This window comes from Cryptotermes secundus, unplaced genomic scaffold, assembly GCF_002891405.2.
Source record: "Cryptotermes secundus unplaced genomic scaffold, Csec_1.0 scaffold1025, whole genome shotgun sequence".
Taxonomy (NCBI): Eukaryota; Metazoa; Arthropoda; class Insecta; order Blattodea; family Kalotermitidae; genus Cryptotermes; species Cryptotermes secundus.
Window position 1 is genome coordinate 220,648 of NW_019730118.1, and position 14,492 is coordinate 235,139.

Below are 14,492 nucleotides of genomic sequence, written 5' to 3' on the forward strand. Positions count from 1 at the left end.
GCCACATCCTCTCTCTCTCTCTCTCTCTAGAGGATGAGAGACTTTGTAACACTACTTTAGATTCTGATGACTGATCTATCTTCGGCAGAGAGCAGTAGGTTCATAAGTCACACTTCGACATTGATCTTCTGATTTGGACTCTGCATCTCATAGGATGAATTTCAGTATTTTTAAATACGATTCAACCCGGAAAACAAATTTCAGGAAGTACTTATGACAGATATTTCCCTTTAAAGTTCTCTGCTTCTACAATTAGCATGTCATAGGCTATATAATTTTTATAATTAGGTAAAATGCGACGATGTTGAATGGTATTTATGTGTTTCAGCATAATGAGGAGCTTCATAACTTGTGCTCTTCTCCAAGTATAATTAGAATGATCAAGACAAGGAGGATGAGATGGGCAGGGCATGTAGCACGAATGGGGGAGCCAAGGAATGCGTATAGGATATTGGTGGGAAAGGCAGATGGAAAGAGACAATTGGGAAGACAAAGGCGTAGGTGGATGGACAATATTAAAATGGATCTTAGAGAAACAGGATGGGATGGTGCGGATTGGATTGATCTGGCTCAGGATAGGGACCAGTGGACGGCTCTTGTGAACACGGTAATGAACTTTCGGGTTACATAAAATGCTGGGAAATTCTTGAGTAGCTGCAGAATTGGCGGGTCCTCAAGAAGGGCTCAGCTCCATGAGTGAGTAAGTAAGTAAGTAAGGATACAGATCAGTGGCGGTCCTATGTGAACAAGGAAATGTATCTCTGGAATTAGTTGACTTTAAGTGTAAAAAAATACTTTCGTATAACTTTTTCCCTGAAATTAACTTTTTTTCCATATCAATCCTTTCTTCAGTTCATCAGCTCTTCGTCCTGTTTCAGTAAACAGTTTTTGATACAGCGTCATTAAATAGCCTACAAAACAGTTCGATAGGCTGGAAGGACAAAGAGCTTGTGATAAGTAAGATCCGACGCACAATTTTCATCCCGAAAATATTTTGTGCAGCCCTGATTTTCGTATCTTTCGATCCAACTGCGTGAAAATTAAATTTATAAGAACTGTTACTACTCTGAGGCACCTTCCTGTGTGACGTCCCTCTGTTTCCTGTTGAACGCGTGTCATCTGTGCGTTCTGTGCAAATGATCCTTCTCGCGCAACCCCAATTTACTGCGGGGTAGTGGACCAGCCTTGTAGGATACATTCTGTTTCATATCTATTCTGCTAGTAGATAATCCCGTTGAAATTCTACAAGAAAGCATACCTTTCGTGTTTACTTCCTTTACCTTTTTTCTTCCGAGAGCCGGGATAGCGCAGTCGGTATTGCGACTGGCTACGGGCTGGAAGGACAAGGATTCGGTATTCGAGTCCCGTTGGAGGCAAGAATTTCCACTTCTACATGTTGTCCAGGCTTTGGGGCCTACTCAGCCTCCTATCCAGTGGGTACCGCGGGGTCTTTCCCCGGCGTTAAAGCGACCGGGCAGTGAAGCTGACCACTCACCTCCAACTACTAGTGCCGAGGTCAAGAAAATGTGGCTCTGTACATCCACTCCCCCCTACGTCTTCATGGCATAATGCTTAATTAGTTTAGTACACGGACAACATTACCTTTTATCTTTCTACATTCTTTCTTCCTTGCATTTATTCCCTTCTCATGTTTGTATAATTTCCTGTTCCCTTTCTCCGTAGAAGGAATGGCTTAAGTTACATCTTCGTGTAAGAATTCAAGCTTTCACGGCTAATTACAAAAAAAACTCCGTGATTTTAGTTCGCAAGAGAACTGCAAGTATATCGACCGAGCGACCGCCGCTTGTCGGCGAAGTTAGTGCCAACTTTTGCGGATAGAGGGTGTCGCGTCGCCAGCGCAACGAATCCCTATGGCCGTTAATTTCGGTTTTCTAGACCGGAGCCGCTATTTCCTTGAAAGAGCTCCTCAATTATCATCACGAGGCTGAGTGTACCGCGTTCCAGACACACTAATTCTCAGAAAAAATCTGGTATCGCCGGAAATCGAACATGGACTTCTGGATCTGTAGCCAGGAACTCTGACCACTAGACCACAGAGGTTTCGCGGCTAATTGATTTGCTATAAACCTTCTGAACATGGATCCTGATGATGGCGGTGAAGATCTCGGAAACGTTGATTCTTAACTCAATATCGACACAGCTGAACGCCCAAGAATATATTAGTACATCTGTATCCTTCAGATAGCACCGTTCTGAACATGTATCTGCTACTCGTACATGTAAACACATTGAAACTCTTACCGCCGGAGAACTCAAAACATGTATACATATACAGCACACATAAAGCTCCTATTCTGTATGCATATTGTCATAAATTACTGTCTTATTCTCGGTGGTAAAGGGGCTGGCTCGCGAGGTTGACCACTCACTTCTGCCGAAGGCCGAGGTCACTTCTACTGTACGTCTTCGCTTCACATTTTTAATATTTAAATGACCTCATCCAGCCAAGAAGAGGAAGAAGAAACACAGAAAAATAACAATAACAAATGGCAAACAATCCGAAGCACAAAGAGAAGAGAAACCTCCAATCAACCAAAAATCACCACAAATAATATAGAAACCAACAACCGATACGACCCACTATCTCAACAACCAGGAACATCAAGCAATGAAATCACCGTAACTCCAAAAATACCTAAACCGCCGCCAATATTCGTACATGAGGTACAAAATACTCCGAAATGATAAAATGAATACAAAAATAGCCGAACAAGAGCAATACTTCACCAAGTCTGGCAAACAACATTGTCAAAATAAACTGCGAAACACCAGAAACCTACAAAAAATGATCAGAGAATTCAACGAACAAAAAATATACCACCACACTTACCAGCTGAAAGAAGAACGAACATATAGAATAGTAATAAGATACCTTCATCACTCAACAAAAATACAAGAAGACATAAGACATAAAACAAGAACTAGCTGTAGTTACTATAGGATTCTGACGATGGTGTATAACACACTGATATATTGGGTTTTTGGACTTTATCCATCGTTATCTTGTTATCCAATGTTATCTTAAAAACCAGGACGATGGATAAAGTCCAAAAACCCAATATATCAGAAGAACTAGCTGAACTAGACACAGAGTCAGAAATATAATCAACGTATATCATTAAGCTACTAAAGAGCCATTGAACCTATTTTTTTGTAGACCTAGAAACAGCCCCAAACAACAAAAATATCTACGAAATAAGAGGACTCCAAAATAGAATGGTAAAAATAGAACCTCCCCACTCAAACAAAACAAATATGATCCAATGTACGAGATGTCAACAGTATGGCCACACAAAAACATACTGCAATAAGCCATACATATGCGTTAAATGCGGCGGCCCACACAATACAGCAGACTGAAAGAAGACAAAGGAAACACCAGCCAGATGCGCACTATGCGGGGGAAACCGTCCCGCAAACTGCAGAGGATGTGAACACTTTCGTAAGCTAACCAAAGGTACCAGCAGGAGCTTTTCCCAAAGACCCTCTACTCCAGCAATCGACACAAATGAATCCTACACGAGAAAGATACAACCTCTAGAAAAAAAATTCCAACCCAGAAGCTACGCAGAAATCACAAAGCGAAATTTAACCCAAACAGAAGAAACAACTAACATACTAGCAAAATTCCTAGACGAATTCAAAAATGTAGTTCAACAATTGCCGGTTACGGTAACCGAGCGGTCTAAGGCATGCACTGTCTTTGCTCGCTCGGAAGCCGGGATCGTGGGTTTGTTTGTGGATGTTTGTGTGCGTTTTTCTGTGTTTGTCTACAGAAAGAGGCCTTGCGACGAGCTGATCACTCGCCCAAGGAGTCCTACCGTATGTCTAAGATCGAGAAAAACCAAAGTGAACGGAGTTCATGGAGGTAGGCCTAGGCCCACTGGGGCTGTAGTGCCAAGGAAAAAAAAATTCAACAATTATTACAACAAAATACTAAACATGCTAACAACACTCGTTACAAAGCGAAATAAATGGCCAAATTCCTAAGAATAGCCCAATGGAACGCTAATGGACTTCCAAAACATCAAGAAGATATAAAAATATTTCTAAACATAAACTCAATTGACATCCTGCTAATCAGCGAAACCCACTTCACCAGCAGAAGCTACTTCAATATCCCCAAATACAAGCTTTACCACACAAATTACCCCGACGACACAGCCCAAGGAGGCACTGCAATCCTAATCAAAGAAAAAATCGAACATTATGAACTACCAAAATATGAAAAACATTTACGTAAGAGAAGTCATTCGAGAAAACAGCACCAAGTACTTCAGCAGACTAGAAAATCACTCCAACCCACTTCTTCAACCACTACTACAACCTCATGAAAATCGAAGACTCAAAAGAGTTTGGCCATCGGATCTAATGAATTGAGAAAACATCACTGCATGTTTATCCCGCTCATGCCATGAAGAGTGTACAATAAATAGTTATTAAATTATACACCAATCAGCACATTAACTTATAAATTGTACAGTCTGATTGTCACAAAGGAGAGAAATAAAAAATAATATTTACCTGTTTCTTACTGATCATTCTCTCGAACTTACGCACGTGTATCTTCTATTTACCTTTTACTCTTAATAAATTGCCTTTGAGAACAAGCTGTTTTCAATGTTAATGTTCCCCTTATATGAGAAATTCTCTCATCATGTTAATTCATAAGTTATTGCATTGCAAATTATTTCCCCAAGTAGTGAAATTTTGAAGTGACAATATGAAAATTCCTATGTCTAGCTTCTATTTCCACGCTTAATGCCCACTGTTATGCATTGTAGCCTTTGTAAAATAATTCGAAATCACGAATCCGCTGGTTTCTTTCCGCAAAAGGCGAGACTGCAGTACCGACTGAAACATAGATACCTCTCCCTCCCATTTCTTGTGCCGCTGTCTGGCACTCTCAGTGGTACTGAATCCTGCATATCACACATAAAGAACTAAATTCCGTGGCTTGAGCCCGCAAGCGAACTATACCGACCGAGCGACCGCTGCCTGTCGGCGAAGTTAGTGCCAACTTAACTGGTAGAGGGTGTCGCATGGTCACCACAGCGAATCCTCAAGGCCGTTAATTTCGGTTTTCTAGACCGGAGCCGCTATTTCCTTGAAATAGCTCCTCGGTTATCCTCACGAGGTTGAGTGGACCCCGTTCCAGACCCACTACTTCTCAGAAAATCTGGTAGCGCTGGGAATCGAACCCAGGACCTCTGGATCTGTAGCCAGAAACTCTGACCACTAGACCACAGAGAGAGGTCGCATATCACACATAGTATATCATAAGCCATATCAGACTGCCCTTTCTTTTTCAGTGGCTCTACCAGCACATTTATGGCCCTGTCCATTTCTCGGTTCCGTCATAATTTTTACAGACGGTAGGACTCCTTGGACGAGTTATCAGCCCGTCACAAAGCATCTACATAAACACAGGACAACACAAACACAGAATAAACTCATACACACACCTAACATCCATGCCTTGCGTGTGATTCAAACCCAGATTTCGAGGGAGCGAATACAGTTCATGCCTTAGACAGCGCAGTCACTGTGATCGGCTATCAGACTGACCTACATATACAGTTGTATATAAAAATCGGTGAAAAGACATTGAACATGTCTTATATACGACTGGGACATTTGCTGATGACACGGTCATTCTTGCCAGCCATGATGATCCAGTAACTGCCCCGCAAGCGGCCTCCGTAGTCTAGAGGTAACGTTCCCACCTCATGACTCGCAGTACGCGGGTTCAAAAACCGGGCGGAGGTCGTGGAATTTTTAAGGTCGGAAAAATTCAGGGAACAAGTCCTCCGGGAGGGACTTTAAGCCGTGGGTCCCATGTCATAAGCTTTACGGCACGTAAAAGAACCTCATATCTCCTAAGGAGGTCATTGAGCAAAATTCAAGGACATTTCCCGCCCATCAGTAGTCTCTAACGCCTCTGATAGAGGGGGGAAGCATTATAGATACCGCTAAGCCAGTAGAGGCCGAACTCGCTGGCTTGGTCGGGACTGATGGTAAGCACCAGTATCGGTAGGGTAGAGAGACTGGTAGAATATCATAGAGGGAAGCACAATGGACCAATACTGGTCTAAGTGCATGGGGAAACCCACCCTCTCTAATAACTAACTAACTAACTGCCTCGCAAAGACTACAAATCATCAGACCAAATAGAAATTTGGTTAAGAAAGTGGCGAATCCGCATTAATGAAACCAAATCTAAACAGGTCACCTTCACATTGAGAAAAGAGCAGTGCCCAGCCGTACACATAAATAATACTGTAATTCCACAATCATCAACAGTAAAGTATCTTGGACTCCACCTGGATTCCAGGCTTACTTGGAAGCAGCATATAGCCAAAAAAAGAAAACAGGTAGACCTAAAACTAAAAAACATACATTGGATCATTGGAAGTAAATCTAGCACATCGCTAGATAGTAAAGTACTTCTTTACAAGACAATCATAAAGCCTATTTGGACCTATGGAATCGAACAATGGGGATGCACCAGTAGAGCGAACATAGCCATAATGCAAAGAAGGCAGTCCAAAATACTGCGGATGGTCACAAATGCACCTTGGTATGTGACTAATCAGACCCTACATGACGATCTTAATGTACCATTCATCAAAGAAGTTATCCAAGAAAAAAGCATAAAACATCAAGATAAACTCGGACACCAGAGCAATACATTACTGCAGACCCTACTGGAACAACAACAACGAAGAAGGCTAAAGAAATTTTGGCCAGCAGATCTACTTGATGGTTGAAGTGGATCTCTCATTGGAGGAGCCCTCATCACGAGCAATAAGCACACGAGGACGGTGTTTAAATTAGCAAATTAGCTTAAAGAATGTATTTAATTCTGATTGCTAATAAATATATATATATATATATATATATAAATTCTACGACTTTCCATAACTGCGTTGCTTTGGAAACGAAAGCAATTGTTGCTCTGTTTGTCACTGAATACCGAAAAACAACGAAATTATTGCGACAGGTAAAACAGGTTTCGACAAAATCAACGTTTCACGCTTTGGCCTCTAATCTGCATACCATTGTATTTCCGAAAATAACACATTTATAGATATATATTTTTTTAATGCTAGTGGGGCGGGACTAAGTCCCTTGTACTGCGGCCACTTCTGGCCTATTGTACCAGCCCCAGATGATAGGTGAGGGCGATTGTGGAGCAATTGGTGGAATGAAGATTGGTAGGGGAAGCCGAAGAACTCGGAGAAAACCTTCCACTTTGTCCACCACAAATCCCACTTGACCAGACCCGGGATCGAACCCGGGCCTCCGCGGTGGGAAGCCAGCGACTAACCGCTTGAGCTATGGCGCGGCCTTATATAGGAAGGTATATATTTCTTTAATATCTACTATAATACCAAATTCCAAAACCTTGTAATAAATAACTATACTGTTGCTTCTGTCCAGGAACTTCGACAGCCTCCAGGTTTCTGGATGTTAGAAATTAGAAGAGATGTGATTAGGGTGGCTTTTAGTTTCAGAGTGTTCGCACGAAGTTTCATAAAAATTCATTAGTTGATTCAGTAGCTGTTTGGCGGCCCTGACTCTTTGCATACATCCTCGTGCCAGACCTCGTTTCATGAAACAGTGAATTGTTCTCTGAACCATGGGACAGGTCATCAGCTGGGTCGAGAAAACTATAAGGCTGAAACATGCCATGACATGGTCGAAACAGGAGGAATCATGCTGTGATTCAGATCTGCCGGAAGTAAAACTAACTGTAACAAGTTCCTATTAAAATTGACGTCTTTGTGAATGCATGTTAAATGGTGTTTAGAGTTAGGTACTATTGGATACTTTCTGTTGCCTGACGTAGGCAACTTATCCTGCACATGATTACTTCTCCATTTAACGCGGTTAACATGAATAATAGAGCGTAGTCGCTCCCGTCTCGGTCTCGAATCCCGCGTAATACGGGGTGTTGTATATTTATTGTTGCTGATGGGCACAAATATCAATATTTTTCCTTCTTGGATGCTGTCATTGACTGTACCCAATGCAGGCAAGGATAGTTTAGGACAATAAATGGGTTAGCAATGAGAAATGAGCATAAAAGTTTAGTGGGAGAACCTAAAGGGAAGCGACAATCTGAAAGGTCCAAAATAATATTAAAACGGATCTTAAAGAAATAGAATGTGAGGATGTGGACTGGTTTAATTTGAATCAGAACAGGGCCCAGATACGGGCTGTTCTGAACGTGGTAATGAAGCTTCAGCTTCCATAAAGGGCGGTAAACTTTTTGGCTAGATGAGCGACTCTTAGGTTCACAAGGAGGACTCTACTCCGGGCAGTTAGCTAGAAAATATTAGATAGGAGGCTGGGTGGAGTCCAGAGCCGGCCTGGACGACGTGGAGAAGAGAAAACCCTTGACCCCACTGGGACTCGAACTCGACCCCTCGATCATCAAGCCCACATACAGTCTCTGTACCGACTACGCTACCCCGGCTCATCCTTGTGTTTCTAACCAATTTTAAATAACTTTAATGCAAATAGTACATCTCAACTCAATTACTGCTAAGCTGTCTGCACATCACTTTGAGACGGAATAGTGGGAAGTACTACAGAAGCGCTCTCTCTCCCTGTTTGTCATTCCATTTTCTGTAAAAAAAAGTTATGCAGTAGTCGCTTTAATTTAAAGGGTAGTAATAGCCTACTTGTAGGTTCCGAGAAACTACAGGAAAAACTACAGAGACTCTGTCATATCTCGACCCGCCTTGTGAAAACTTAAAGTATATGAAGATCATGCCAGTGTCCTGCGGCGTAAAATTTTAAGGTCTTTTTTATAACAGACTTGTGAATCTGAGCGTTTAAATTTCTGTGAAATTTCGAGCTCTGTTTGGAGGATGACCGAAACCTGCCATTTCCGGCGAGTACATTGAAACATTTCCTACTTGTTTGCAAATTTCTTGCACAAAGGCATTCCTTGTGTAGATCTTCCAAGCTCTTGTGTTGTCATGTGCTGCTTGTTTTCTTACTACCTCAACCTAGCCGCGAGGAACGCCATCTTGAGAACATCTTCATGATGTACATTTCCGCCTCCTTTCTGTGCATCTCAAAACTGACATTCGCTGTATTTGTGCAAGTCATACTACAAAAAGAACTATATTTCATAATCAGAATTATTGTCGGGATTCTTTAAGAAAAGACGAGCCTTTCGAAGTGAAGCACTTCATGAGCCCGTATTTATTGAGCCCTAAGGGAGTGGTCGAATTCTTTGGTCAGGTGCAGTGACCATGAGTGGCATAATGTAGATGACAAATTTCACGAAAGAACCCTCTCAGAGTCCTGTAAGAGTTTATTAAGGGCTCAAACATATGCAGTGAAATTGTTGTCGAGAGAACAACAGTTTCTTTCTAGAAAATTCGGAAAGTCTAACATACTCTCAGTTGCTTTCATACGCATGATGGTGGTTACCAAAAATTTTCGACAATTCGAATTACTGAATAAGACTTGTGAATGAATCTCAGTTCTGAGCGTAATACTCAAATGTCAATATTTATGATACAAAGGTAAACGGTAAAAAATGTAAAGTTGTTCCTGTGCTTAACTAATTCATCACTACACCACGAAGGCGTATGTGGGAGTGGGTGTATAGATCCATATTTTTTTGACCTCAGCTCTTGTCGGAAGAGACTGGTCAGCTTCGCACCCCGGCATCTTTAACCTCTGGGAAAGAGCCCCCCATACCCATTGGATAGGAGGCTGGGTGGACCCCAGAGCAGGCCTGGACGACGTGGAAAATAGAAAATTCTTCACCCTACCGGGACTCGAACTTCGACCTCTTGGTCGTCCAGCACGTAGTCGCTATATCGACTGAGCCATCCCGGCTCACATGCTATAAAGGTAGTGTTAAGAACAGTATTTTGCCCTAAACGAGAAGTAACAAGTGATTTAAAAAATATTGCATACAAAGGAGATTAACAGTAGTTTGCATTTTTCGCCACTTATTAGTATGGCTGAAATAAGGAGGAGATGGGTGAAAACATAGCACACAGGGTGAAAATCAGAAATATATATAATAATGCTATTAGAAAAATCAAAACAAGAAGCCACTTGGGAGATATCGCCGTACATGGGAAACTAGCATTGAATATGAAGAATGCCGTCTTCTGGGATGTGGCGCCGTGTAGATATTTTGTTAACCGACGTTAACTGCATCTTCAAGGTATAAAATATCCGCGAGCGATGAACCAGTGTGAGCAGTTGTCTGCAGAGTGTAGTCTGTAGACTGTAATTTGTAGACACCTGTTCACGCTGGTTCATCGCTGGCGGATTTCTTATACCCTGAAGATGGAGGCGATACGTTCTCCCGAAACAAAATATCTACACGGCGCCACGTCCAAGAAAACGGCATTCTTCATAGTCACCGCCGTGAACACCTCAAATCTTACAACAGTGAATAAGATTTTAATAATGATACGAAGTTGTGAATTGAATTAAAGTGGCTCAGAAATGGGCCCAGTCATAATATTTTATGAATATGGTAAAGCTCTTTCATGTTCTATGAAAGCGGATAATGTCTCAGCTACCTGAGCGAGATTTTTCTCTTTTTCACAACGTCCAGACTGGGTCTGGTGTTCACTCTGCCCCATTATTGAAGATTTTCCCTACGGGTAAAGCGGCAGGAGTCCGAAGTTGTCTATTCGCACCCATCCAGTGGCGAGGTTAAGAATTCGTGGAGCCATATCTTCACTCTCCCATACGTCTTCATCGCGTAATGCAAGTACACCGAGAACTTTGCATACAGTTTTACCTAAGCGATTGCCACGTGTTCAACAGACCCTGAACCATGGAGTTAGTTTAACTAATAGAAAGTGCAATTAGAATAAAAGGAATTACATTTAAGGGTTAATGATGAGGTCCATGTTACATAAATATATGGAAACGTAACCAAGATCAGTAACCCGTTTGTCCATTGAGATCTGTAATCTCAGTTTAATCTATTGGCTCGGAGACATTTTTCATTAACCAGTTCATGTTACAGTTTTGTTACATATACAGAGCGTGAGCAACATAATGGGTTCTTCTGCGAACGGTTGCAGTACTTCACGTTTTCTTTTCAGATTCATTATCACACGAAGGCTTATGGCAATATGATTCTCAGGTCATTACCCAACTTGCTATATGGAAGAATCTTGTTTTATTTGTTCAAGTTCACCGACCATAAACCAAGGTTAAGAGTTTCATCAGAGTGGTTTATTCGCAAAAGAAAAAAGACTGGTAATGAAGGCCGCTGTCTCAACGGTCTGAACTACCTGAGTTTCAGTAGTGATGTCATCAGCTATCTCAGCCAGAGGCAGAGATACCAGATATGTAATATGTATGAAGTTACTGGAATGTGGATCGTGTATCGTGCTGTTCTCTGTTGTACAAATGTAACACTACGCCGATCTCGACGTCTGAGCCGACCAGGAGATGTCTGTATTGTCTTTTCTTATAAATCCGTAAACGAACAAAGAAAGAAAAAGGAAAACAACGAAGAATAAAAATATGAAGAACGAGACTGAAAATCGACAAAGAAATCATCTTGCAAGTCATCAACTACAATGGTTATTCAGAATGAAATATCAGAATAAGTGTGATTGTTAAGTGTAAGAAGGATCTGTTCTTACAGTATTTAACTATTCTGCATCTACTGTTGAGGTTATGTAGAATCAAATGAGATTACAAGATGATCATGCGGGATGAGAAGATAATTTGTTTAAAGTATTTGTGAAGTATTAGCACATCTTTCCTCCGTAGAGACTGAGTAACATCACAAAAGTTTCCACAAGAACAGCCGACAGGCAGACTAAAGTGCAAAAGAAGTATGTCTTGAATATACGTATAGACTGCAACACTACATCAGTCTGTCTCACTGTGGGTTATTTCATTCCTGCATCATTTACAGAGGTTATTTGAGACTGTGATTAAAGGCGTGAACGTCCATGAAAGATAAATGTAACCAGGAGTCTGGGATCTAGGAAAATAAATTGGTCTTGATATATCAACATGTTTCCCAAAACATTGCCTCGAGAAAGTGCGGAAAACCGCGAAATACAACAGCATAAGGCAATGCGTCGCCTGAGATTTGAAAAAGACGCCTCTCGATTTCAGTTCGGATGCATATTACTGCTAAGTTCTACCATATTAGCAACGTATTATATATTTAAATAAGCAAAATTATATAATGATGAGCAAGGTTTCTGAATTCCTTAAACTGCAAGACAAATTGTTTCAGAGGTCAAAGATTTGTTCAGGTCTGGTTGCTGTCTCACGTAATTCTAGGACGAAAAATTTAACATTGTGAAATCTTGTGATCACAGGTCATGGAATTGTCTCTACATCAACCAACTTAAAGATAAAGTTATTCCTGTCCTTAATTAAGCACTGCGCCATCAAGGCGTATGGGGGGGAGTGTACGTATAGATCCACCTCGACACTAGCAGGAGGTGAATATTCAGCTATACGCTCCGGCCGCTTTACCCCCGGCGAAAGAGCCCCCGGTACCCATTGGATAGGAAGGTGGGTGGGCCCCAGAGCGGGCCTGGACGACGTTGAGAAGAGAAGATTCCTGACCCTACCGGAACTCGGACTCCAACCCCTCTGTCGTCCAGTCCGTAGCCAGTCGCTATACGGACTACGCTATCCCGGCTCATCACGTCCAGCCAGTAGCCAGTCGCTATACCGACTGCGCTATCCCGGCTCCTCACGTCCAGCCAGTAGCCAGTCGCTATACCGACTGCGCTATCCCGGCTCCTCACGTCCAGCCAGTAGCCAGTCGCTATACCGACTGCGCTATCCCGGCTCCTCACGTCCAGCCAGTAGCCAGTCGCTATACCGACTGCGCTATCCCGGCTCCTCACGTCCAGCCAGTAGCCAGTCGCTATACCGACTGCGCTATCCCGGCTCCTCACGTCCAGCCAGTAGCCAGTCGCTATACCGACTGCGCTATCCCGGCTCATCAACCAACTTATTACCGAAAAAAAGATGTTAGCTTATTTAGTTGTAACATTCGGCCATTTATTTCTACAACTGAAATTTGTAGCTTGTAATCTAGAGAACTACTGTTTCTAGTTTATAGGGTACAAATTTCAGTTCATCTCCGGGTCGATGTGCTACATGCACTCGTCGACGTGCTGCTCTTCAGGCGTTAGCCAGCATATCTGCCTCAGGCTCTTGCATTCCGTTACCTCTCCCATTTTTAGACAAAGAAGTGGTAAAACATTTTAAGTAGCCAGTAGTCATTTTGACACATGGAAGGTAAACCTTTGCAAGTGTGTATTTTTGTTCTGTTGTGGTATGCTGCACTCTCATGCAGAATTGTGCCTGTCTGACATATTGTGCAAAGAAACATATTCTTTTTTTTTATTTTCCCATACAAGGTAAAATATTCTCGTATGTAATTTGAAATGGCAATTTGAGGTTATTTCAAGTCATCGTTAATTTGGAACGTTTCATGAAGAGGTTGAATATAACTGAGAAGTACGAAACTTCAAGTACAATTTTATTTGGAACAATTAGCCCTGGTTGTCTTGTAGGAAAAAACGGTAATTACGAATCTACATTTATTACAATCGTTTAAAATTCTCAGTATCTAGATTTCGAGAAAAATTGTTATTGTTATTTATTATACCCTAATTCAAATCTCTTAAAATTTACTTTTCTCTAGTTCCATCTCGGTTCAACAGAGACCAAGATCCTCGACGAGTGTTATACAGAAGTAACCCAAACATCTGGAAGTCCAGTCTCCAGGTACTTCGCGTGACTTTCGTGAACGTACTCGGAGAGATCATCCGGAGGCGTCACACTGTCAAGTTCTTCAGCTAGTGCCCAATAGCGCTTCCTCACAAGTTGTGCCGATGCCTTTGGCTGTCTGTCCCGCGTGAAGACTCCCTTCTTGTTCCCTCCAACTCGAACATAAGCTGTGGTATAAATAAGATATTTAAATATATGTATACACGAGTGTGTAATTTGACATATGCTTTCATCGACTACCATATGACCGAACACATAAGGAATATGTAAAATTGCTCACATAATTCCGTTTTGGATTTTGAGGACCATTATTAAGAAACAAGGGAGCACGCGGTAGCTTAGTTGGTTGAGGCACAATGCTACAAGCAGGAAGAACGCGGGTTCTTCTCCTGATGTCATTGGATTCTTCAATTTACCTAATCCTTCCAGCCGCACTATGACCCTGGGGTTAAAGGGCGGCCGGTCCGTGCATAGGGCTGGTAGCCTTACCGCCATCTGTGAGTCGATTATCTACAAAGTGTGGGAGCCTCGACGTCTCACAACCCTATGGGCCTTCATGGCCTGTTACAGGGATAGCTTTACTTTTTTTTTATTAAGAAACAAACATTCAGAAAATTCCGTAAGTTATATGTTATATAATAGGGCGAGAGATACAAATTATGTGCGATTTACAACACCAACTTAATTATTCAACTGGG

At 41.9% G+C, this 14,492-nt stretch overlaps 1 protein-coding gene across 6 annotated transcripts in view; it reads right to left on the reverse strand.

The window, feature by feature from the left end:
• Nucleotides 1–13,530: 13,530 nt before the first annotated feature.
• Nucleotides 13,531–14,492, reverse strand: part of LOC111866292 (beta-glucuronidase) — a 35,915-nt gene continuing 34,953 nt past the window's right edge. For all 6 annotated transcript variants that reach the window (XM_023855108.2, XM_033752184.1, XM_033752185.1 and 3 more), the window contains one exon: nt 13,531–13,961. In XM_023855108.2, coding sequence (XP_023710876.1) covers nt 13,750–13,961 — 212 coding nt within the window. In that variant the 3' untranslated portion in view covers nt 13,531–13,749. The remainder of the gene's footprint in view (nt 13,962–14,492) is intronic.